This window comes from Electrophorus electricus, chromosome 23 (assembly GCF_041902795.1).
Source record: "Electrophorus electricus isolate QZ-2024a chromosome 23, ASM4190279v1, whole genome shotgun sequence".
NCBI lineage: Eukaryota > Metazoa > Chordata > Actinopteri > Gymnotiformes > Gymnotidae > Electrophorus > Electrophorus electricus.
The window spans coordinates 14,413,023-14,440,073 of record NC_137519.1 but is presented as its reverse complement, the minus strand read 5'-3'; the positions used below and the strand labels follow the sequence as shown (position 1 = coordinate 14,440,073).

Genomic DNA, 27,051 nt, shown 5'->3' with positions numbered 1-27,051 from the left:
GTTACTGAGGACATTCCAAACGTGATGTCCAACATTTCTTCAAATAAATAATTTACTTTATGTTCTTTTCAATGGTTTATAGAAAATAAGTACTTTCAGACATTAAATGTTAGCGCCACAGATGATTCTTAAATTCTTCAACGTAATGGGTCTGTAATACAATTAAAGTGTCCTTATCATATTATATTACACACTTATTTTTTGTCAGTTTTGTAAACCGTGTGTTGTTGTTGCTGGTGCTTTTTGTTATTACTGAAGTGCACAGTGGTTTTGAATGTTAAATAAATGCATTTTTGTCTTGTCTCGTCCTCTGGCCAAGTCTAAGATACTGGCAGGATTTCAGTAGCTTTATTAACTTGGCAAGGCTACTTTATATTGGTTGCGTAACATGAAACGGTGTTCCTGTTATTGTGTACACTGCCTAGGTGTGATACTTGAATGGTACCGTGGGGTCTGGGTCATCCAGCCGCGACACACGACCCCAGTTTCTTATTGCTAGGCTTTGAACGCGTGGGAAATGATGACTTACGCGACTAGTGGCTCACTGCTGATTTTATGCGGCTAATGGGCAGTGGCTCCAGTTTCTTTGTACCTTGCACTCAGTAAGATAATGTGAGAAAAGCTTAAAGGTCCTTTGTCGTTTTATGGATGTAATGTGTCTAACGCTGTCAAAGTTCAACATTAGCACGTAAAAACAACTGCTCTACAACAGCCGGTCGTCGCTTCACCTTAACGCGAATGAGAAAACCAAAAACCATGGAGATACGTCTGAAGATCCGTTTGATTGTTCCTGCACTTAACCTACATTACCCCCCTTACTTACGGGTAATGTGTCTGGAGCGGTGCTGAAGACAGAAGAGAAAAGCACGTTATGCCTCACAGAAAGTCTCCCGCTCCTGAGAAGCCGTGCGTTAAGAGGCGGTATAGCTATACTTCACGACTAGGGAACCTGCGGACAAGTCTTTGGTCACAGTCATAGATCGATTTGCCACGATGAACAGCAAGAAATCACCAAATGCACGTTTATACCATGTTTTTACCATCAGTCAATCTACACTTTACTCTTCGATCATCGTTCCCATCGCGATGGAATTCAAGGTTTGACTATGAGAAAGGGAAATTGCAAATTCATATTTTGAATTACTTTATTCGGGACCTAATTGGACTGATGTCTTGTTTTTTTCGTGTGGAATAAATGATGCCAGGAAAAATGGGCTTCTCCAGAAATGAAACGATGTTTTGGTCCGAGGATCAACTGGACACGAATCAGACAGCAGAAGAACCTCTTGGCGCAGAGTTCGCGATCGTCCCTGTGGTATTCGGGTGCATCTTTTTCCTGGGTGTTGTTGGAAACTCTTTGGTGATCGTCGTTATTGGCAGAATTAAGACGAGACGCTCAAGAAGCACCACCAACATTTTCATCCTCAATCTCAGCATTGCAGACTTATCCTTTCTCCTCTTCTGTGTCCCATTTCAGGCAACTATATACTCCCTTCCTGAGTGGATTTTCGGCGCGTTCCTCTGTAAATTCGTGCACTATTTTCTCATGGTCAGCATGCTGGTGAGCATTTTCACGCTGGTCGCCATGTCTGTGGATAGGTACATTGCCGTGGTTCTCTCCAAAAAGTCCCCGTGTATACGCAACCGCAGGAACGCGCTCCTCGGAGTTTGTATAATTTGGATGCTTTCGTTTATTTTCGCCGTCCCGGTTGCGCAGCATCAGATTCTGACGAATCACCCTCACGCCCCCAATAGTTCATTTTGCTGGGAGATTTGGACGGAACGAGTCGCCAGACACACATATAAAGTGACCATTCTGATCATTGGGTACCTTTTACCGCTGGTTTTGATTACGTGCTCTTATGCTAAGGTAAGGCTTCGCATCTTGCCGAGTCAACGTAGAAGTCACTGCTATCTCTGGTGGAAGTGTGGTTTGCAGATTTGCATAGTTTATCAGAGAGTCAAAACTGGCAGCACAGTGTTGCCGAAAAGATACCAAACGTCGTATTTGATCATGTAGTTTACTGTGCACCGTGTCCACTTTCCACTGTGTTCTCATTGCACGTTCAATACTTTTCAAACGCCAAAATGTATAGGACTAAACTTGATTCTGGACTAAGATGTGTTAAGTACATAATCATCACTATTATTATGTTTGAAAAACCGTATTTCTCCAAATTTGGTGGATTGCGCGCATTGCGCCTGTACATTTGCGCCAATGACAAATAGGTGACACCTTTTTATGATAATCCTGACTTCTGATTATTGACCGCACACTGTGAGACCAAGACAGCACTGCACATATGAGCGTTTGGTGGGAACATCCGCAGGTAGTCCCGATGTATTTGAAAATGTATAGATATATTAATACATTTTTCAAGTGTCAGAGTAGCACGCAACGCGCATTCTTTACATTATAAGTCGTTTAGAGTGTAACTGCAATTTCAGCAATCAAAAAGCTCACGTGCTGAGACTGTATTCCAGTGTAGAGGGGGGCCTCTATATACATCTACAGATTTTTTGCAATGATTCACATGGAATCAGATATGCTTCAACAGAGATTAATTTAATGATACATCTTAGCAAGGCTGAATATAGTTAGTATTTAGACAAAGGCAGTTTATTAAAGCAATTGATTGGACTAGAACAGTTGCTACGAGAATAAACTTATGTATATACTGACTCTCCATCCTATAATGCAGCTAAGTTAAGTCTAGATCAGTGAAGTATAAGTGCCCCAACTGCCCCGGACCTTCAGTGAGCCCATCAGCCTACATACAAATCACTTTAACTGTGCCTCCATCAAGCACTGAAGTCATCCAACAATAAACACACTATACACTATACACAAAGAACAAATGAAACTTTATAACATTGAAGAATTCCTACACAACTGGCTTTCAGTGGTCAGATTGTGTTACCTCAACTTAAACTGTCTGTCTTGTATCTTCAGAGATTCAGAGATTATCCCTGCATTCATGAGTGTTCAAACTTTAGCCCTACCTGTGCCAGTTAAGGCAAGTGCTCACGGATGCTTCAATTGTTCACTCATAAGGCATTCCATTTGTGTTAATTTTCGCTCATGAGTCATAAGGGTTCTGCACATTTTTAAACAGGAAACAGGACAGTTAAAAAGCTGTAGTGGAATATGATGGTATAGTTTTTTTTTCAAAGGATCACTGAAGGATTACCAAGGCCAGCAGTTATAACCTTCATGCTTCAAACACCAACTAAACACAATTAATAATTAACTCAATCTAATTAATCATTAAGCTAATGAAATACAGGCACAAACATTCTTGCAATTCTATAGTGTTTTTGGTAAATGAAATACCCAGTATGATTTTTCTTCTTTTGTGTTTTCAAACTCCACACAATCAGTCAGCATTATGGAGACAAAAACACTATACTGCACTAATAATGATAATCAACAATAGCGAGATGGGCAACAATGTATGTATTAGATAGCCCCAGCTTTGGTGAACCTATACACATGACTCTTTAAAGTCTATTCCAATGGTTTTAAAAGATTTTTCAGAAATAAAATGCATCCATACCAGAGAAAAGCTTTACTTACAAAATGGTGTATTAGCCTATTTCTTTAACCTATTATTGTAGTGAAATGTTTTAGCTTTAAAGAGCATCTCAAATTTAATTTTACCCATGTACAATCTGATTGGTAGAGGATTAAATACCAAACTATTGCCAGAGTATTGGTCTAACCCAACTACAAAACTCAGTTTACAAAAGTCAATCCATCATTGCAGTGTGAAAGTTTGTATCTCAATAAGGACCTTAAAATGTCCAACTTTAAATTTCTGTCTTCTTGTAGGTGTTATACCATCTACATAAAAAAATCAAGAATATATCCAAGAAGTCTGAGCACTCAAAGAGAAAGGTAAGAATAACACTTCTGATTTCAAAGCAGTTTTTTCTTGTACTCTACATAGATTTAAGACATTGATTAACAGCAAGGATAATACTGGCTATTTAAAAGCACGAACAGCCTTACAAAGAGGACCATATCCTCAGCACCTTAGGACTAGCGGTCTGCCAACACAGAGCACGTTAAGTGCAACCCTGCGTTAGGGCAGATGTTTAGACTGGCAGTTGCTGCTCTTTTATTGCTGAGGCATAGGTTCCTGATTGGCTCTGAAATGTGCCAGTTAACTGATGTATTTTTTGAGCTGCCTTCATACGCATCACTCATTATAAACTTTAGAATTGTGTAAATAGTGTCAGGCTCTTCAAACTTGGAGTAGAGTTCACCTAGCAGCTTGCTGCAACTCTAATGAGCATTTTAGCATTCACAGCACAGATATATTAGGCACTGGCCAAGTGCACTGGAAGTGTTGACTGCACATGAGTGCAGATATGCATTCGGTCTATCATGCCACGTGTTTAAAATTTACGGAGCAGCAAATTTTTATTGAGCTCTGTATCTCTTAATCCATTTAGGACAATTTCATCTGTGGCCTCAACCCTTCACTTTGGCCAATATGTCTTAATAGAGAACATTTAAGATTGCCTTCTGTTACCAATGGCAACAGGGTCACCTTGTTAGTAACAAGCAAAGAGAAGGGATTTTAAAAAGCCTTTTACCAGTTGGTGAGAGTTAGATAATCTTAACCTGTAGGGATGGTATTATTTCCATATATCACTCAGAAGCACCTGATTGGGAATGAACTGTAATTATTCTAATGAGGTTAAATTGACTTCTAATGTGCTAGAGAAAGGCAGTTTTCAGAACATAATGATGGTGCTGGGGGCTGTATCTATAGCAACAAACGACTAGCATTGAATCATGTCAGAAGATGCTACATTCTGTGACAGTATGTTGTGGACTGAATGTTTTTGTTTGTTTGTTTGCTTTTATGCTTGTTTATTTACTCTCTCTGCCCCCCCCCCTTTCCCCCAAAAAATATATTTGTGTGTAATTAGTGCAGTAATTAGTGCAGTTGAACAGATCAATGGGCTTTAGTTGAAAAGCTCCAGGTGCACTTACCAGTACAGCGCCACAAAGACTGTGGTGCCCCATAAAACCTTGATCATTGCAAGAGTAGCGTCTACTATATGTAGCAGTAGTTGATTCTACTATATGTAGCTGTAGTTGAGTCCGCTATATGTAGGTGAGGTTGAGTCTACTATATTTATCAGTCAGCTTTGTGCTAGTGGTACCCTCTTACTTCCTATAAGATAAAAATCCTATAAGATTTTTATCCAGGGACAAGAGGAAGCCTGTGTGAATAAGATAACCACAGTGGATGTGGTAGTTATCTGTTTATACTGCAGAGAACAGGATCGGTGACATATGACAACGTTTCTGCCTTCACATCTGTACCATGTGAAGTCAGTCCAGGTGACACAGTGAACTTGTAGAAGCGACATGCACTTCTTCAAACTTGTCTTCCAATCCCACTGTTTGCGTTTCTGCTGATGCAGGTTATAGAGTCTCCAGCAGTGCAGCAGACGAGAGCTCACACACATCAGCAATCCCGCTTAATACCCGATAATTAAAAAACACTCAAGGCATAAAAAGTCTTCTTGCATATTCACTGTTTGAAGCAGACTTCATTATCACAAGTTTGTGCTTGCTCACAAATAACATGAAGTATCAAGTCACTTTCACTGTATCATATGGCTGTGGGAGGAAGCTTTCCATGTGTGCTCACCACTAGTCAGTAATTTGCATATACTGTAAACACCATTCTGGCTGTGAGGTTCTCAACTTTTTGAACCTTAGAATCTTATATGAGTTTAACTGTGAAATCACAGTGTGTATTAACAGATAACATAACACATTATGGATAATTACAAATGTTTTTTGTTTTTGTTTGTTTTTAGTCTCACTTACTATTTGTTTTTATTATTTTAGTTGTACAGTGGGAAGTGAGGAAAATGGTAGCACATGAGCTTCCAAAGGATATATTTTGGATGATGGATTTGTAAATGCAGAAAATGAGAAGAGAAGCATGCTCTTTGAAATAAATATGAATTATCTTCAGAAAGAAACATCTTTAGAGGAGTTTTGATTGGTTATGCCACAGGGTGCTGAAATGAAATCAAAGTGTTCAGATTCAAACAGAAATAATCACAGGCAAAAACATGTATTTATTAATTAAGGAAATATCTGTTGTTGTTTTTTTTAATAATTAATTCATTAATATTTTCTTCATTTTGAAAGTAGAGTCAGTTCCATTGGTGATTCATCATAGTTAGCCAGTAATGACAAACAGAAAATGCCAGGTGATTAAGCCCAATTTTATTACAGATCACAAGAGAACACCACTTCATGGAAATAATTTGCACAAGAAAGAAACATTTTAATCACAGACTACACATCAAACTACATTAGCATGTACATTCATGTGGTGATTTATATATATTCATTGTTTCCCATTAAATCATTATAGCAGTAAACATGACCATATTATAAGGTTCTTACCTGTTGTTCTTACCTGTTGAGTGTAGGAGGCCTTCTCTGACGTTATGTTTCAGTGGTAGAGTAACATGTCAGTAAATGAGTTCATTTCAGCACATTTTATACAGTAATCAGCTGGTAACATTACACTGCAAGAGCCAAATATAACAACAGCATGCAACTGTGTCTGTCATAATTTTAGTGATAAATCTATGTTTTTAATATTTTCTGTAGTATATATTAATAATAGTTCATTTTGTACTCTACTCAGACCCTGCACATAAGTAAATATTTACTTATTTTCTCTTGAAATACTTCTAAATACTATGTGGATTTGTCTGGCTTGTGATATATATGATGTGTCATACATGGGTGTGCATACTGTACACAAAGATAAATTGCTTGGACGCGTAGCCAAAATAAAATGATTCAAATTCTGATTGTTATATTAATGATTGCCATATTACTAATCAATCCATATCAAGTACAGTTAGAGACTCTTTGTCAGTTAATTATGTAGATGCCACTCAACTGTCAGCCACGCTCCTCAGTTGTAGATGCCCCTCAACTCTCAGCAGACAAAATGTATGTTATAAGTTACATCACCGTGCCGTATGGACTAACACCACCATCCAACACTGCCCTACCAGCATTTAGCTGACACCTTTATCCAAAGTGACTCACAACTATGACTGAATGCAGTTCAACCGATTGGGGGTTAAGGGCCTTGCTCAGGGGCCCAACAGTCAGAACTCTGCAGCCTTCTGATTGCTAGTCGAGTACCTTCACTACAGAGCTGCCACCGCGAGTCACCGGGTTGCGAAATTCCCTGCCACTATCCTCTGAGCCTGGAGAAAGAGGAGTGGATGATTAGACTTTTCATGGGTTGGTGTTCTGGAGTGGATTTTGTGTCCTGCCTGCTAGTTTTACTGTCACATTGCCAGTATGATAAACAACCCTCCCACGCTGGATATTATAAAGAGAATAACTCTGTGGGAGATAATGGTGAATTTATTGTGAAATCAAACTTAATCAATTTATTAAAGAAAAAAAACAAAACAAAACAAAGGCATCCTTTAAAGAAAATGGGCAACACTTCAGAAATGTTTATTATTATTTATTGTTATTATTTATTTTTTCTACTCTCATTGTGACTTAAAAAGCTACAGAATTTCTCAGACTGTTCAGTTCTCTGCATGGTCAATGACAACTTTCAGCTGCATTAGTATCTCAATATTCAAGCCATGTTGAAATAACCAAATCTACACATTTTCCACTGGGAAAACCACCACATGTCAGAAGATAAGACAGATTGATTAAATGCATACATCTAGGCAATATATATTATATTAATTACACTCTACACAGCCCTAGCAACATATACACGATATCCAGGAAACATAATCAGTTAAATATAATCAATATCAGTTAAATATAATCAATATTAATAGATTAAAGAAGCGGTCTGCTGTAATCATTTATGGTTTAAAAAGAATGTTCCATATTAGATCAGCTGTAATTAAATTTACCACCTACAAGACATCTAGCAGTACCTGCATTAGATAGAAGGTGGTGAAATGCAAAAAACCTAATATAGTTCAGAGGTTTTCTTTAGGTCAGTTCAGACCATTTCTTTTTCTTTATGGCATGCACTCCATAGCATCCATGGTTACACTGCAGAAATCCAACAGCTGTGCCAAGAAAGAGGACCTGAATGAAGACTCTTAAAGTAGGAATATCCAACTTTGAGGAAAGTGCTGATGGAACTGTAAGTGAAAGGCAGTCTCTGGACCGTGCTGGTGGGTTAAACAGAAGCAAGAACCCATTGTACCGAGAGATTGAGTGGCATATGCAAATGAATATCGTTCCCAAGTCCCCAATCAGGAACAGTTTAACTGTTAGAATGTTTAAAGTTTTAGTCTTAAACATTCTAATATAAAACAAAGATGCACCCTTCTGAATTAGTAGAAGAGACTACCTGGTCCTGTCCTTTATTGCAGGGTTACGTTAACAAGCATTATTGAGGCACCCTCCGGAGAATGTCTAACAATCACACAAAGAACCCACATTTTTATACATTTGTCAGAAAAGATTATGTATTCACATATTAATATTTTCATTTGCCACCATTACGTCTAAACCATACATTAGTCAATATATGTAAACTGATATTCAACACCCACACCAGTTTGAACCCGTTACTACCACATTCCATGGGAAGACTTCTCTTGACCTTATCCCAAAGAAGATTGTTTTCTATACGGTCCTGGTGGAGAGGTAATAATTCCTTGTAAACACTTTTTTACCTCATGAACTACAAAACAGTCAAACAGACATGGTCCAGGAAACTAGAAGGACTAGAGCAGATGAGTCTCATGCTGGCAGCATCTGAAGCAATACTGCAAACAAACAGGAAAAGACATGAGTACTAACACCCAGAATGGATTAGAGTTCAACCTAATATATTGCTAGGCATGTTTGGACCACAGACCTAACACAAGGTGCATTGCTGGCCACACTGCAAGCAGAAATGGATAAAAAGAAGATAGCATACACATCTTAAGACAAAGTTCACTTACACCTGATGGTCAACTGTCTTGTAGTCATAAGCATGGCTGGAATTTTAGAAACATTATTTATGGAAGAATCAAAATATATCAGGGCCAGTTTCCCAAAACACTGGACTGTGAAATAATCCCAGTCACCACAGTAAATGTTCAAATCTATTTTGGGAAACTCACCTTAGAAGAACCGAACACAACAACTGAACTGTCTATATCACTTACACATCTGATATATATGGTCTCATTTCCCTCTAAAACAGATTACCATTTCTATATTGGCCCAGAAAGTGGGAATCACTGTTTTGTCTGTTTTGCTATTTTGAAGTCAACAATAATCTCTTTTATTTATGACATTTGAAGCCAAATTGATGGCAGTTATTTGGATAACTCTTCTTCATTGTTGTTTGTTATTGTTTTTTAGTCTTGTCATAATAACATCATCAGAAAATTAAATTGTGTTTGTTTCTATTTTAGCTTTTGTCCTGTACAATAATTATGGCTTATAAAGACACATTTATTGCCCACGATTGCAATTGCACAATTGCTTACTCACCAGTTACTGGACATCTGTTAAGAGTTTTTTTTATGACAGATTTGCAGGATAGTTTAGAATAGACTGAGATTTCTGGCATGTGTGTGCTTCCTGTCACAGCACTGATGCACCATCAGTCCTCTTGCTTCTGTTTATTTATTTATTTACATTTTAACATTTTAAATCTTGCTTGCTGAGAACTTTTTTTTTTTTTTTTTTTTTTTTTTTACATGGCTTGGAATCAGTTGCTCTGTTTAACAGTGACAAACAGTAAATATTATAAAACACTCTTAGCCAGAGCTCTGTAGACATAAACATATTCAGAATTTCAAGGGTCTGTAAGTTGCTACTTATCTAGTCCAAGGAGAGTGAAATTTATTATAAACAATGACTATTCTAATTCTAATCAGTATAAATATATAAACAGTATAACAAAAATAAAATATAGAGATTACTATCAGAGGCATAACACTTTCTATGCTGGTGCATGAACTGAATACAATAGTCTGTTTGGTCTGAATATTGGGTGTCCAGTTTTGCCTCTGGGCACCTGATCCTATATTTTTCCCTGCTTGTTTCCTGAAACAGTCTCCTTTTAGACCTTTGTACCGATATTGCTATTAAATCACATGGTTTAATGGGGAAGTCCTGTATCTGAACCTTCCTTCCCCTTGTTGTCGTGGGAATTATGAATTGGTCTCCAGTTCCCATCTGCTCTTACAGATTTGTTTCAGCAGCTCTCGACCTGATTGCAGTAGAACTATCAAAGCGGCACAGATCCAACAACAGCGTTGAGCGCTGTAGTTTCTATATAATCATGAATGTGCTTTAGCGTCATTAGCGCTTACTTACAGCTTACTGCAGCACACTCTGTCTTCCTGGATGGTAAAGGAGTACTTGTGTGGAAGATTTAGCGCTGCAATGAAAGACAGGCGCACGAGAAATGCCATCTTTAGTTACAGTGATCGGGCTCAGTGTTTTGTTTCCTGATATCAGTGTGCTGCTATTAGATCCTGCAGAGGTGTGGTACAGAGGGGGGCACTACAGCACTCTTGTTGCTCCTCATACAAACTTTTTTTTCAACTTTGTGGGAATTTGTGTGTAGGGTTTTGTGGAGAATTTAATACAATCTAAACCAAGTAAGAATATTTTTTTTAAAGGTTAATTGAATTTGTCTTAATTTATTTTTAATTTAATTAAATCACTCACCGGCAGCTCGAGGGAGCAGCAGATTATGAGAGATATTGGCAGCTTCGGCACTGCTGATTAAAACTAGTGGCCTTCCAAAGTCTGCTCTTCTCAGATATACACAGCTAATCAGTGACTTGATTAAAGAAACAAAATAAGACTGAGGACATAAACAGGCTTGTACTTCACCATTTTAATTGCAAGAAGATGGAGGACATAATAGAATGCCTTTGTACTTCTGTTAATTTGTTTGGGAAGCAAACTGCGACTGATAATCTGATTATGTTGCAGATGTTGGTGGAAGCCACATAATACGTTGTGAGACACTGTGTTGTCTCAGAAATACATTGTTTTGTCTTCCTATGCTAGAAACGTGCAGTGTTTGTTTCTCTTCCAAGGTTTTTGTGGCTAAGGGACTCCACAGGCTATATGGCAGAGTAACCCTGACCGCCACCAAAGCATTTGTGTTGGTCTTATTTGCCTGTGGTCTGTGTTTTAAGTGGTGGTGCCAGGTGTCAGTTGATTTCATGGTTGAACAACACTGACATTGGCACTTTCTTCCCTCAGTAGCTACACAAACATCTGCAGAACAGCTCGCTGGTAGCCGAGTGATGACGCTACTTTCACGGTTTATGCAAAAATCATTTAACATATTAGTTAACATATGCATGCGTAACATATAACATGCATTTACAGAGGAAAAAAGACATATTTGCATTCTGATTATAAAGTCAGAATTGCTCTCTTTGCTAGAAAGAACTCAAACTCACAAAAAAAAAGATGGGAAGAAATGTGCTGCTTGCGGTATGCATGCAAGGCTGCACAAATATGATTTGAATAGTGTCTATGATAACAGATAACAAGTGCACTAACTGTGCCTCTGGCGTTTAAATGGGGTTCAAAGCATTGTCCTCTGTGTTTGTACATTAAGTGGCAGATTTGTTTAAGCTATTAGCAGCTTACAGTACAACGGCCAGCACAGGAAAGTTTACCACAACCATATCTGCATGGCTCGTGAAACATTCCTCTTACAGCTGCCCGCCGTGCTGTTTTGTTTGCTCTAGTTAAGCAATTTTCAGTAAACGAGACCTTTCATCTCTTGCATATCTAAATATGCTTAGTAATAATGTTACAGGTTTAATTAAGGCTTGTCAGAAGCAAAGCGAGATGACAGTGTTTGTCGAGCAGGGTATGTGTCCCAAGACCACATAAGCATAGCGGAAAATCTACATATTATGGGAAATTGCACTTCTAGCAAGTGTATATGGACATAAAAATGGTTTAGTGAAGCATGTGTGTGTCCTGTAACATGACTAAGGAAAGATGAAGGCTTCATAAAAGCTCCCAGTGTGGCCTGGACTTTATTGTGAGCTTGCTTGTTGCGTCGCATGTGGTATGAGCGGAGCTAAAACTAAGATGATTTTATCCCAAATATTGGAATGCTGCTTCTTTTGTTGCTTTTGCCTGCTGCTTATCTCAAGTCCCCGAAAGAAAACAAACCACAAAACTTATTGTGCATTAGTGAAAGAGACATTGAATGTTGTTGGATGTCTAAGGGCAAAGGTCATATGCCAGACTAAAATTCTTACAGATCCTTTGTGAAAAAGTGCACTTCTTACCTGGAAGTGGACACGGTGGGTGCACTTCCGACCTGCAGAGAGCAGCGTATTCCTGACACCACTTTTCTGCGCCACAACACCAGCCTGTGTTTGGCTGAAGACTTCTTGTGAGTCATTTTTGGATGTGTCTGAAATGAAAGGCCAAACCTGATCGGTGAAAATCAAGATGTCTACTTTTATGCATCTGTGCCACAGTGTCTACTGAGCAGTAGAATGGGGCACCACTGAAAAGCCTGATACACCAGAATGGCTCTTTCCCATACACCTGTGAGAGACAAAAAAGTAGTAGTAAACAATGCTTTGTTTGATAAAGACATCCTGTCCAAATTGCAAGGGTCAGTGATTTTCTCTGCATCACCATGGTAGAAGAAAGCAAAGAAAGTCATTGCTTATGTCTTTAAAGGCTTGCAAAGGTACTTTAGGGTTCTCTGGGCTGTGACGGCTGCATTCTCCCGGAAAATGAGAGGTGCAATCCTGCAAGCTTCAGAAATGCTTCGGTGATGTAATAACATAGGGAATGTAACAGCAGGATTGGAAAATCATCCTTCACACAGTTGAGGTGGACTGAATTGCACTTTTATGGCCACACATTTTCTGTGGTTGGACTGCTGCCTAATGACACATGACGATTGGAACATTCCAGATCTCATCATACCACAGGCCTGCTGAGGCCTTTCTTTGCATGGGTTCATGGTGTAACACATTTTTTTTTCCCATGATAACTGTGGTCAAACTACTGAGAGCACTAATTTGGAGAACAGTGTGTTCAACTGAGCGCTACAACAAGCAAAACTAAATTAATCAGTGTTAACTCTGCGTGGCCTCACACTATTCCCAATTCTTTCTATAATCACTTTTGGCTATATGCAGATAGCAAGTCATAACAGAGATTTGCTTTTGCCTCTCACAACTTTTCTGAGACTGACAGAATGTACTGTTTACTCAAAACAATGACACCCAAGAACCAATCACCAAGCATTAGTCCAATATATTAATCATATATCACCAAGCATTAGTCCAATATATTAATCATATATCGCCAAGCACTAGTCCAATATATTAATCATATATCACCAAGCACTAGTCCAATATATTAATCATATATCGCCAAGCATTAGTCCAATATATTAATCATATATCACCAAGCACTAGTCCAATATATTAATCATATATCACCAAGCACTAGTCCCATATATTAATCATATATCACCAAGCATTAGTCCAATATATTAATCATATATCACCAAGCATTAGTCCAATATATTAATCATATATCACCAAGCACTAGTCCAATATATTAATTATACATCACCAACCACTAGTCCAATATATTAATTATACATCACCAACCACTAATCCAATATATTAATCTCATATCACCAAGAACTAGTCCAATATATGAATTTTCATGTGCATGTTGGCCATGTGTAAATAGTTTAAAACTTCAAACAGAATAAATACTTTTAGCATCTAAGCACATTTTCAGCCTGTCCATCCTATTTTGCCCTTTCTCCAGTACCTACAGTTTACAAGTACACACCTCAAACAGAGAATATGGCAGAGCAGTGGATCGGCAGTCCATAAATCAATTCTATTTGACATTAATAAACTTGTCTAGTGTTCAGACAGACTGACATGCTGGTCCAAAGAAAATCAACAAGCACTAATCCAAGACCCAGAGCTAGACTTCAGGATCTGTCATAAGATTGCAGTAACTGACTGCCACATTATAGTGTCTCAAGTGAACTTACTGACACCTGCCATACAGGACTCTTTACAGGAATGTAAAACAAGGTTAAACAAAAGAAGACAAGGTGAGAAGACACACGGGCTATTGCAGAAATTAACTACTGTATTGGTTGAATACACCAGGGGGAGGAAAATGTGGATGATCCAGAAAAGAAAACAAAGACACATTAAACTTAAAACTGTGGTAAAGAAAGACAGTCCAACATGCATTTGTTAAGTGATGGACAGCTCTAACACGGCCCCCTGATCTTGAAAGATTTTCCATTGGTTTACTGTTTTATTATTTATGAGTCAAACATACAGATGCTAGCATCTCATGAATGACTTCACACTCTTTATTGAATCAACTTGTCTGACCTGCTACAGCTCCGACATCAGCGCACAGTCGCAATTAGTGCTAAACATTTAATATTCAATGTTTTTCTCGTTATTATCCTGCTTTCACTAGTTTTGCCAGATCCACCAAGGCCCAAAGAAAATGTATGCAACTCCATGTATGTCATGTTTGAGTGCATGGTGGGTTTGGAAAAAGCAAAAGTATATATATATATATATATATATATAGCATATATATTGCATCTTAAGAATGGTTCTGCAGCTATTATATGTTCAATTTATGAGTGAAGGTATCCTTTCTAATCTGCTTTAAAACATGTGACCTTTTTTGAAATCAAGCCCAAAAAAGGTTTGCTAAGTAAAGCCACATTCATATGTTCAGAGTACAGCACAGGGCTTTATGGAATCTCCCACACATTTCTTTTCTTGGGTGAATTTCTGAAGATTTGCTTTCCTAATTTTTGTATGGATGAGCTGTACCTAGTGTTCAAGAAACTAAACAGGACTTATGGTGCAGCAGCAAAACTACAGACTAGGTACCTGAGGATTCTACACATCCTAGGACTAAGACTCGGACTTAGACTAGGACTAATCTTACACCTTAATAACACCTTCACGCTAGCCTAGGACTAACCCTGTGAGGACGGTGGCGGCTCGGAGAAAGTAAGAGACAGGGTTGGGGGGAAGTGCATTTTATTATCCATAGATAATAGCTGATGCACGAAACACATATATATATTATCCAAGGTAGTCCTTGTCCTGAAGGCAGCGCAGTGACCATCACCTGCTTAGGCTGGGGATTAGTCCGCTAATGTGCAGTGCTGTCTTCGGGTACCTGTGGGTTTTAAATAGACACTTCATTAGTGAGGACAGGTGCGCTCAATTATTACTCCAGGGATTGGGAGCGAGGGTGGAAAGTGGAGTGATTCCCACTATGAGTGGACCGGCCTCCCATGACAGACCACGCTCGAAGACCCTGCCCGCCTACTGACACATGGTTGATGAGGTCGTCAAGGAGCAGGCTTATCCGGGTGTTCCCGATGGAAGGAGGTGGTGAGGTTGGGGTCCAATACCTGGGAGTACGGTACTCAGCATTGTTCCTCCAGATCAAAACCTTCCCAGTCAATTAGGTATTGAAGTCCTTTGTCCCTCCGACGCGAATCCAGCAGAGCCCTAACCCTGTACGCCGGCCCTCCCGCAATGTCGATGGGTGAAGGTGGAGGATCTGGGGGGCGACCCTCTTCTGTGAGGGGACCCTCCACCAGCAGCTTCAGGGCCGACACATGGAAAGCCTGTGACGCTTTACTGTGTCCGGGCAAACCCACACGATACGTGACATCATTAATCCGCCCCAGTATGGTGTATGGGCCCTCATACTTCGCCTCCAGCTTACCCAAGGGGCCCGCTCGGCCATCTTTCACGGAGACCCACACCTGTTGTCCCGACACATATCGCAGAGTTTCTGCCTTCCTCCTATAGTTGGCGATGGCCTTGCTTAGGTTCTGATGTGCCTCCTCCCACAATCGCTCACCGCATCGGCACCATTCCTCCACATCCGGCTGGTCGGACATGGGCGCGTTCCATGGATAAAGCGCTGGCTGATACCCTAAAACACACTCAAATGGCGTCATCCTCGTGCCAGAATGGCATAGTGAATTTTGAGCATATTTTTTCCCCCAGGAGAAAGGTCTCTGGGTGTTGATAACTATAGAAACACAAGAACTTACCTAGTTCTTGATTTATTCTCTCCACCTGTTCATTGGCCTGGGGGTGGTACCCGGATGTAAGACTGAACATGATGTTCAGCTTTCCCAGTAGCTCCCTCCAGGCTCTGGACATGAACTGCGGGCCATGGTCCGAAACAATGTCCACCGGCAGTCCAAACTGCGGAAATACATGGCGGAAGAGTTGGTCAGCCATCTCCCAGGCTGTAGGTAGTCTTTTTAATGGGATAAATCTCACCATCTTTGAGAATCTGTCCGTAATCATCAATATCACTGTGTTCTCTTCTGAGATGGGTAGATCTGTAACAAAGTCTATAGCAATGTGTGACCAAGGACATAGAGGAGTGGGTAAGGGCATCATCTTACCGCGGTATCTTGCTGCGGACACACTCTGCACATGATGCCACATGTTTTACAATCTCCCTATGCATGGCGGGCCACCAATACTGAGATCTCAGGAGTTGGGCTGTACGGGTAGACCCCCAGATGTCCTGTTCCCACTGAGGAGTGAGCCCATGTCATGAGGGCACTACGGTGTCGGGGAGGAGCGTAGAGGTGATTAGGGGGACAGTGTGGGTGAGGGTTCACAGCTGCAATCTCCCGATCGATCTCTCACTGCAGTGTGGCCAGGAAACATGAAGGGGAGAGAACCGGTCCCAGATTGGTAGGTTGGGTCTCCATGTTATGCTGTCTTGAGAGAGCGTCCGCTCTGACGTTCCATGCCCCCGGTCTATAGGTAACTCGGAACCGAAATCTTGAAAAGAAGAGCAACCAGTGGGCTTGTCTTGCATTCAGTCTCTTAGCTGTCTGTAGATATTCCAAATTTTTGTGGTCAGTCATCACTGTAAAGGAGTGTTTTTCCCCCTCTAACCAGTGTCTCCACTCTTCCAGAGTGAGTTTCATGACCAGTAACTCCCTCTCTCCTACCCCATAGTTCCATTCTGCTGGGCTTAGTTTCTTGGAATAATAAGCGAAGGGTCTGAGCCATCCCGCCTTTGCTTGGTGCTTGGACAGGACAGCACCAGCACCCAGGTCTGAAGCATCCACTTCCACCACAAAAGGCTTCTCAGGGTCAGCCGGGGGTGGGTGGAAAAAGTGGTCTTAAGTCCCTTGAACACACCCTCAGCCTTGGGGTGCCATCTCAACCTCCTGGCTTGACCCTTCAGCAAGTCAGTGAGGGGTTGGGCTAGGCTGCTGAAAGACTTTATAAACTGGCGATAGAAGTTCGCAAACCCCAGAAAACATCGAAGCTCCCTGTGCCTTTGAGGTTTTGGCCATTCCCTTACGGCCGCCACCTTCAAGTTCGGTTTATTCGTCACATACATAGTCATACACAGCATAACACGCAGTGAAATGGTGGAGAGCGCTCTGTCCAAACTGAGGAAGAGAAACAGGGGTGCATAGAGAAAAACATATATATGCAGATAAATATATATATTATGTATGTACAAAAATATATTAACAATGTATGTACAATATATGTATATTATGATTATATACACAATGTATATGGTTGGGTATATATGTACACAATCTACAGAATGTACAGATCCATTTTGTATAATTCCATATCTACAGTTGTTGTGTAACAGGGTAATTGAGTATAAATCTAAATCTATATATACAGATGTACAGATATACAGTCATGTTACATGGTGGTGGTGGTGGTCCCCACAGTTTATCAGTTTCCCTGATTCAGGGCCCGAATGGCCTGTGGGAAGAAGCTCCTCTTCAGCCTCTCTGTCTTGGTCTTCAGGGAGCGGAAGCGCCTCCCTGACCTCAACAGAGAGAAGAGTCTATTGTTGGGATGGGTGGGGTCCTTCACAATTTTCCTGGCCTTGGTCTGGCACCGCTTGTAGTAGATGGTCTGCAGGTCAGGAAGTTCCAAGTGAGTGATGCGCTCTGCTGAACGCACTACCCTTTGGAGTGCTTGTCTGTCCTGCTTGGTGCTAATCCCAAACCAGACTGTGATGTTCCCCGTGATGATGCTCTCGATAGTGCAGGTGTAGAAGTTCCGCAGTACCTTGGAGGGCAGTCTGAAGTCCCGTAGGCGTCTGAGGTGGTAAAGACGCTGACGAGCCTTCTTTGCCAGGGAGCTGGTATGGCGGGACCAGGACAGGTCCTGTGAGATGTGAACACCAAGGTACCTGAAACTATCTACTCTCTCCACCATGGTTCCACTGATCCTCACAGGTTGGTAGTGCCGCTCCTGCTTCTTGCTGCAATCCACGATCAGCTCCTTTGTCTTACTGACGTTTAGGAGGAGATTATTTTCCTGGCACCAGTTTTCCAGGTGTTTAATCTCCTCCAGGTAGGCCCTCTCGTCGTTGTCCGAGATCAGACCCACGACAACGGTGTCGTCAGCAAACTTGACAATGATGTTAGAGCTGGAAGTGGCTGTGCAGTCGTAGGTGTACAGTGAGTAGAGCAGGAGGCTTAGGACACAACCCTGAGGAGCTCCAGTGCTGAGGGTGAGGGTGGTTGAGGAGCAGTTGCCCACCCGTACTGATTGTGGTCTGTCTGTTAGGAAGTTGGAGATCCAGTCGCACAGGGATGTATGCAGTCCTAGATCTCCCAACTTAGTAGTGAGTAGGGAGGGGATGATAGTGTTAAATGCTGAACTGTAGTCGACAAATAGCATTTTAACATAATTTCCCCTCCCTTCGTCCAGGTGAGTCAGTGTAGTGTGGAGCAGATGTGCAATCGCATCGTCAGTGGAGCGGTTGTGGCGATATGCAAACTGCAGTGGGTCCATGGAGGCTGGCAGTGAAGATGTGATGAAGTCTCTGACTAGCTTTTCAAAGCACTTCATCACGACTGATGTGAGGGCGACAGGGCGGTAGTCATTGAGGTCGGAGGAGGGTCGAGGTTTTTTCGGGACGGGGACGATGGTGGACCGCTTGAAGCTGGACGGGACAATACCGAGCGTCAGGAAGAGATCGAAGATGTCGGTGAATACCGGGGCTAGCTGATCTGCGCAGGCTTTGAGGACCCTCCCACAGATACCGTCTGGTCCCACCGCCTTCCTGGTATTCACCCTTTTAAACACTCTCCTCATGTCACTCTCCGTGATGATGAGAGGGCACTGTTCTATGGTGGGCCCCGCGCATGTGCCATTGGCTGCGCCGATAGTGCCATTAGCACTAGCGCCGTTAGCATTGGCGCTGTTAGCATTGGCGCTGTTAGCATTGGCGCTGCTAGCATTGGCGCTGCTAGCATTGGCACTGCTAGATGTAGCCTCGAAGCGAGCAAAGAATGTATTCAGCTCGTTCGCCAGAGACTCATCCGCACTCATCAGTCCGGAGGGTGGGCTTGTGTAGTCCGTGATCATCCGTAGTCCCTGCCACAGGGATCTAGAGCCACTCTGCTGGAACTGTGTCTCTAGTTTCTTCCCGTAGCGCCGCTTCGCCTCCCTCACCGCCCTGCGCACTCCGTATGCCGCAGACTTGTACTCGTCCATGTTCCCGCTGATGATCCCCGCATTGTAGGCAGCAGTTCGAGAGTTCAGAGCCTCGCGGATGGTTCTGTCCACCCAGGGCTTCTGGTTGGAAAACTTCTTGATGGTGATTCTTGGGATCGTGTCGTCCACCAGTTTCCCAATAAATCCTACTACTGCCTCCGTAAACTCACTGACATCATCAGTGCTGCGCCGGAACATGTCCCAGTCCGCGTCATCCAGAGCGTCCTGCAGAGCGGCCACCGATTGGTCTGTCCAGCGCGCGACCTCCCTCTGAACCGGAGCTTCCTGTTTCAGCCGTTGTTTATATTTTGGTAGGAGGAAGATGGCGGCGTGGTCCGACTTACCAAACGGTGGATGAGCTAGTGCCTTGTAACTGCCCTTGTATGGGGTGTAGCAGTGGTCTAGTGTCCTATTTCCCCTGGTGGGGAAGGTTACGTGCTGGTAAAGGTTGGGCACCGCACGCTTGAGGTTAGCGCTGTTGAAATCCCCAACCACAATAAGTGCAGTGTCCCGGTGCTGTGCCTGAAACTGTGTGAGAGCCTCATGAAGTTCACACAGTGCAGTGTCCATGTTAGCCTGAGGTGGGATGTACACGGTGTTGATGATGACCGAAGTGAACTCCCGGGGAAGGTAGAAAGGACGAAGCTTGAGGGCGAGCAGCTCCAGGTTGGGTGAGCAGGAGCAGGCGAGAGTAACAACGTTGGCATTGTTGCACCAGCTGTTTACCATCACACACACTCCGCCGCCTCTCGACTTCCCCGAATCTGCCGTCCTGTCCATGCGGTGAACCGAGAAGAACTCGGCCGGCTGGATAGCGTGGTTTGGTACCGCTGGGTTCAGCCACGACTCAGTGAAGCAGAGGAGATTGCAGTCCCGAATGTCCCTCTGGAACTTTATCCTGGCCCGGAGGTCATCGAGCTTGTTATCCAGAGACTGGACGTTGGCTAGCAGGATGCTAGGTAAGGGAGCTTGGTTTGCCTGAGCCCTCAGCCTGTTCCTGACGCCGGCTCGCTTCCCTCGAGGCCTTTTCCTCGCGCCGCGTCCTCTGTTTTCTCTCAGGATCTCCGTCGGCCATCTTGGGTCCGGGGTTACAGACGGCTTGAGGTGAGTGCTATGTAGATTAAGAGAAATAAGGGCATCTCTGCTGTACGAGATACGCGCCGTGGTGTGTAGAGAAGGGCTGCGGAGAAGTCAGGGGTAGCGGGAAGAGCGAAAAGAACGAAAAAGATAGTTAAAAGAGCGAAAAAAGTGCCAGGTGTGGACGGAGCAGTCGTGACAGCAGCCGACCTCACCGGCGCCATCTTGCCACTTGCAACCTTACCAGGTTGCATGCGCATGCTACCCTCGCGGATAATGTACCCTAGGAAGCTCACCTCCTGCTTGTGGAACTCACACTTCTCTAGTTTGCAGAACAAGTGATTATGCAAAAGAACCTGGAGCACAGCCCTTACGTCATGCACATGTTGGTTCCAGGAAGAGGAATAGATCAATATTTCATCGATATAAGCAACAACAGATCTGTTCAGGGACTCCCTTGGAACCTGATTAATGTAGGCCTGGAATATCAAGGGAGCAGTGGCGAGACCGTATGGCAGAACCAAATAGACGCACGGTCTTAGTCCCCCATCCCTTTTCTTCATGAAGAAGACACCTGCCGAGGCTGGGGAGGTAGAGGGACAGATGTAGCCCTGCTGCAAAGCCTCCTTGATGTATTGTCCCATGATCCCCTCTTCCTCCTGAGACAGAGGGTAGAGTTTACACCGAGGTGGAACAGCACCCTCCTCGAGCGTAAAGGCTCAGTCCCATTCATGGTGAGGAGGGAGCTGGGTGTAACACTAAATGCTTGCGCCAGGTCCCTATACTCGCGGGGTACCTGGAATATGTCATTTGTATTGGGGCTCTTGATGGTCATTGACCGGAGAGGTAAGGTCAAGGGGTGGAGGCATCTACCTTCACAGGAACCCACCCACTCAAGGATACGGTTACCGGACCAGTCGAAGCGAGGGTTGTGCACCCTTAGCCAGGGTAGACCTAGTGTGAGTGGGTGGGAAAGGGAGAAGATAAAAGGCAATGCATTCAATATGTAACTTGTTTGTCCTTAAGGCTACATGTGGTGTGACATGTGTTATTTAACCTGATCCTACTGGTCCTCCAACCAATGATCGAACACTTAGAGGAGCGGGCAGAGGAATTGCTCTTATCCGTAATCTCCTCGCAAACGCCCAGTCCATTACGTTCCCTGCTGCCCCTGAATCCACAAGGGCTGAGGCAGATAATCTATGTTCCTGGTGTGTCACATTAACCTGGACCTCACACATGTATAGTGAATGAGAACAACTCACCCAGCAGTCATTTCTCTTGCGCTCTCTAGGGTTACGGCAGACCTCTGCCCCGCCCAATTGCATGGGTTCTTCTGGGGAGTCCACTAGTCCTCCTGATGGAATGTCCTCCCGATAGGGCCTTCTTCGGTCCAGGTACTGGCGTTTTTCTTGCAGTAGACGATCATACGTAATGACCAATTGCATCGCTTCATTCAGTGAGGCCACTTCTTGTTTACAGGCTGTTTCTGCCTGTAGCTCCGCCCTCAGACTGTTTAAGAATACATCCACCAGTGCTGGTTCGTTCCACTTCGAGCCCGCCGCAAGGGTTCGGAACTCCATAGTGAAGTCCGCCACCGATTTTGTCCCGTTTCACATGCAACAAAGTTTGCCCGCAAAGTCTCCCTTTTCACGGATGATAGAAGACCACTTTCAACTCCTAAATAAAAGCGCGATAATCTTTCAGGATTGGGGATGCGTTCACCAGCAAGGCTGTTCCCGAACTCACCTTCCCGGTGAGTCTAGTGCCGCCATCTGTACCGCTAGCAGGTGCGCCCAGTCAAGGCTACTCGCCTCGCTTTCAGCTGGCTGCACATTCTGTGATGGCGGCAGCTCGGAGAAAGTAAGAGATGGGGTTGCGGGGAAGTGCATTTTATTATCCATAGTTCAAATGATAACTGATGCACGAAACACACATACATGTTATCCAAGGTAGTCTTCGTCTTGAAGGCAGTGCAGTGACAATCACCTGCTTAGGCTGGGGATTAGTCCGCTAATGTGCATGCTGTCTTCAGGTACCTGTGGGCGTTAGACACTTCATTAGTGAGGACAGGTGTGCCCAATGAATACTCCGGGGACTGGGAGCGAGGGTGGAAAGTGGAGTGATTTCCACTACAAGTGGCCAAGCCTCCCATGACTAAGACTAGGAGTAAGACTAGGAATAAGACTTGGACTTATCTTACACCTTAATAACACCTTCATGCTAGCCTAGGACTAAGTTAACACCTTAGTAACAACCTGCTTATTATGTTGCCAATGCAAACAATATTCACATGTAAACTCTTTTTTTCTCATCTCCTTTTGTACCCAGAATATTAGGTGTTATGTAAACATAAAGCACAGAGGACTGAGGTACATAAAGAGACTTTGATGGGTGCAACATGAATGAAGAGACATTTACTTTTAAAACTTGTTCATAGGGTCACAGTAGAGCATTTTCTCCCTACAGGTGACAGAAAGGTATTTCAGCCATTTGTTCAGTCAGGCCTCCAGAAGGGCCAGCTGACTTTGTGAAAAGCAGACATAAAGAAATTAATAGCAACAATTACATATAATTCAGACACAGCAGATCTGCCCCCCCCCCCCCCTTTTTTTAAATTCTGTAATCCTTTCAGGTTTTAACAGTTTTAAACATTAACCTGCAAATGCCACAGTGACAACCTGAAAGAGAGAGCTGTTTGTTTGATGAATTGTTTTTAGTGCATAGTGACAAGAACTTATAGCTGAAACTGCTCCTGGAGCAAGACTGGAGAAGTGAATAGCATTATTTATTTTGTTGTGTTAGGCACGGGACATATGAATAAATGAGCCCTGTTGAATCCCAGAAAGCCTTTGGTTTTGAAATCTTAAAGATTCACTTTGTCATGTACTAGACGTCTTCGGCTTCATCTACGTCTCATTTTAAACATGTACGTCTATGAGGCAAACTGTGACTTCTAATTGATGTCAGGTGAAGTGTTTATTTTGGCATGACAACTTAGAAAACACTCAGCCGTTTAAGTGCGCCGTGACGTTCTCTCAGAAAAACATTAAAAAGTAACTTGAGCTGTAACGCGGGAGGGGGTGGAGAGCGAACACACGTGCGAAGTGACGACGCCATAACGAACCAAACTGATTGACAAGAATAAACAAATAAGACGTTTAATAATCGACACAGACTAAAAATACAGAATAAAATGAAGAACAAACAGAAGAATAATATGATAACTGGGTGAGGGCGAGAAATGGGCAACGAGGGAATAAAACGTTAAAGAAAGACTAACGGAGAACATAATAAATAATAAAACATAACGGTGAGCATAAAGACAGACAAACGGGAACAACACAGAACCAAGCTACATAAAACAAACAATACTGACGACGAAGATACAGAACTAAACAAGGAAAGCAACATGCAGCAATGGTAACCAAACACGGAGAACAAACGAGAACGGGCTAAACACCGAGATCGAACCAGAACCACAATCATAGAAACACTGTAAGATAAAGACAATAACCAACAAACAATATACGTAGGGACGGGTTTTTTTTATAACACTACAATTAGGGACAAACTCAAAACAGCTGGAGATTAAGGGGACGAGACAGGTAACCACAAAGACTGACGTAAACCCGGACGTGACTAGGTTGCCCGGGAAACGGGGAACGCTCCGGTCTGTGACGTGACAGAGCACTGGAGATGTTGAAATAGATTTATGCCCAACCAAAACAACTAAACACATCATTTCTATTCAGATTAGAGATACAAGAAAGTCTTGTAGAATACACATGTGCACACAGGATTTAATTTATTACTGACATTGGGAAGATGTTAGCACTTTATTTATTCACAGGTAGAGATGAAATTATTGCTTCATTTGCCTATTCACATGTGTAGATCTGAAAGTACTTTTAAAATTGCTTCATTATGATTTACAGATGTTTCAGTGCCAACTGATTTTGAAGAGGAAAGGTAGTGCGTGATTGCATGAATGCATCACCCTGCCCTGTCTCTAATACCCATGCAACTGGCAGGGATGCTTTAGAACCACCTCGTGGGGTACAATCCTGTGGGGTTCTTCTTTTCCATCCACTGCATGGTATCAGCAATTGGACCCATTCTAGACTTGTATGAGTTCCTCATAGTGCATTCACCTGCTTTGCTTTCATGGTCATCCCTTTTTAAGCCTCTTTAGGTTGCTTTTTGCTATGTCATCAGATCGTTCTAAATATCTGAACACAGGCACCTGTTGTTGTCCCAGTGTTCATCCCATTTTTGTGATAATCCACAGTACTGAGATAACCAGCACCTGCTGGTACTGAGAATGGTCAAACACGAGCAGACTTTATTTTTCTGTCAGTTAGCCATAACCTTGGTTAAATTCAGCTGTTGACTTAGTTCTTAAAATTTGTGAATACTGCTCATTCTTTTGGTTTGTCAAGCTGATGACTTGTTTAGACTTTGATAGGATCAGAAAGAATTACACTAGAATTCATTGTAACATATTTCTAGAGAAACTGGTAATATCAAACATTTCAGACAGGTAGTATTGCCTTACCACCTCTCTCACTCTCTCTCACTCTCTCTCTCTCTCTCTCTCTCTCTCTCTCTCTATATATATATATATATATATATATATATATATATATATATATATATATATATGTATTAGTCCTTCGCAATACTATCATAATAAAGGAATAAACCCTGGGAAAGCCTGTTAGATTGAAGATGGGCACGTACACAAGCTGTCTAACGCCTATTTGTACCCTAAACACACTGGGGAAGAAAACAGAACAACCTGGTATTGATTTTTGGTTCTGTGGTGTTTCACCTGCTCAAAGTCATCGTTAGACAAAAATCTTCTTGTTCACAATTTGGTTGTGATTTTGTTTGTGTCTTGATATTCCTATTCTAGGCTTTAACATGGAACTGTTACTCTCCATATCCATTGGCTCAGACAGTGTTTACATAGTGTCTTTCTTTTGCAGTGGAGACATTGTCTGTATATTCTTGCAGGTCTCTGTCTTTCTCTCTCTCTATCTCTCTCATCTCACAGACAGCCCAGACAGTGCTTCTGGTCGTAGCAGCGTTCCTCTTCTGCTGGATGCCCCACCACATCATCGCCATGTGGGTGGAGTTTGGCGTGTTCCCCCTGAGCGATGCCTCCTTCGCGTTCCGCATCACGTCGCACTGCCTGGCCTATGGGAACTCCTGCGTCAACCCCATTCTCTATGCCTTCCTCTCTGAGAACTTCCGTAAAGCCTGCCGGCAGGCCTTTACCTGCCGCCTCTTCTACTCCCCCCCACCCGTGAAAAAGATTGCACGCATCAGGATGGAGAACTTCTCCACCACGCCCTCCACCACCAACGTGTGAGGGCCCAAGCCAGAGAAACAAGCTCTGGCAAGTTGAAAGTGAGCAGCCGTCTGAACGTAGCCTTAAATTCACACCCAGCCTCAATGACTGGCTCCATTACTCATGCTCTTCACATTATAGACACAGTGAAAATGCTACACCAGGCACACAGGCGTGCAAGCTCAGCAGTGCCACTGGCTGTAGGGAGATCGAGATTACAGCAGCTCTAAGAAACATTTATGCTTGCAAAAAGTCTCAAATTGCTTTGTATTTATTTGCAATCTATAGGGAGTGGAGCTGTGGGTTTCCAGCGGCTGCACAGTGACTGCAACAGTGCAGCCAGCAAGGGTCCAGAGAGAGAAAAGAAAAACCCCAAAGTGTAGACTGAAAGAACTGCATGGATCAGCATGTGTTATCTAAATGAGCATTCTGAGAGTACTGCACTCTCAAAAGCATTTAAAGCAATTTAGAAGAGCTGCAGTAGTCCTCTTTGTGACAGAAAAACGGTTTCAAAGCGCTACAAAACTTAGAAGGTTTTGAAGATTTCAACCTGGAAAAATGTAAAATATCATCAGAAATCAAAGTTTTTTGAACGTCTTTGAGAAAATGACTTAATCAAGTTCACAACTGTTTGTGAATGTGTAATCTCATATACATTCTACATGTAAATGACAAAGCACTTTTATACTGCCAAATGCCGTAAATGTAAATGTGAGATGTTTCGTGACTGTCCAGTGTTTGAGCCTTTTTTTGGTAATGATTTCGACACTACACTAGTCCATGTGGCTGTGGTGTATTTGCCAATTAATTTGTTGCCATGGTTAAATGTGCATTATCTATATATCTGTGGTCTTTTAGGCATCATCACAATAAAAGCATGCCCATGAACAGACACACAGCCCCTTTAAGAATGCACTTTAACCTTCTTGGACTAGACCTTTATTTAAAAAAATGAAAGAGGTCCAAGTTTATGGATGGCTATACTGTATCTAATCCTGAAATAAATACTTACGATAAACTGTCAA

At 42.5% G+C, this 27,051-nt stretch overlaps 1 protein-coding gene across 2 annotated transcripts; it reads left to right on the top strand.

Moving 5' to 3' along the window:
* The first annotated feature begins 157 nt into the window (after positions 1-157).
* Positions 158-27,051, top strand: galr1b (galanin receptor 1b). 2 transcript variants are annotated; one of them, XM_035521095.2, is made up of 3 exons: positions 158-1,870; positions 3,833-3,898; positions 25,730-27,051. In XM_035521095.2, exons 1-3 carry the CDS (start codon positions 1,196-1,198, stop codon positions 26,045-26,047), a joined length of 1,059 nt encoding a protein of 352 aa, XP_035376988.1. In that variant the 5' UTR covers positions 158-1,195; the 3' UTR covers positions 26,048-27,051. The 2 variants fall into 2 exon arrangements, with proteins under 2 accessions (XP_035376988.1, XP_081562390.1); XM_081706264.1 differs by having other exon boundaries at positions 25,690-26,048.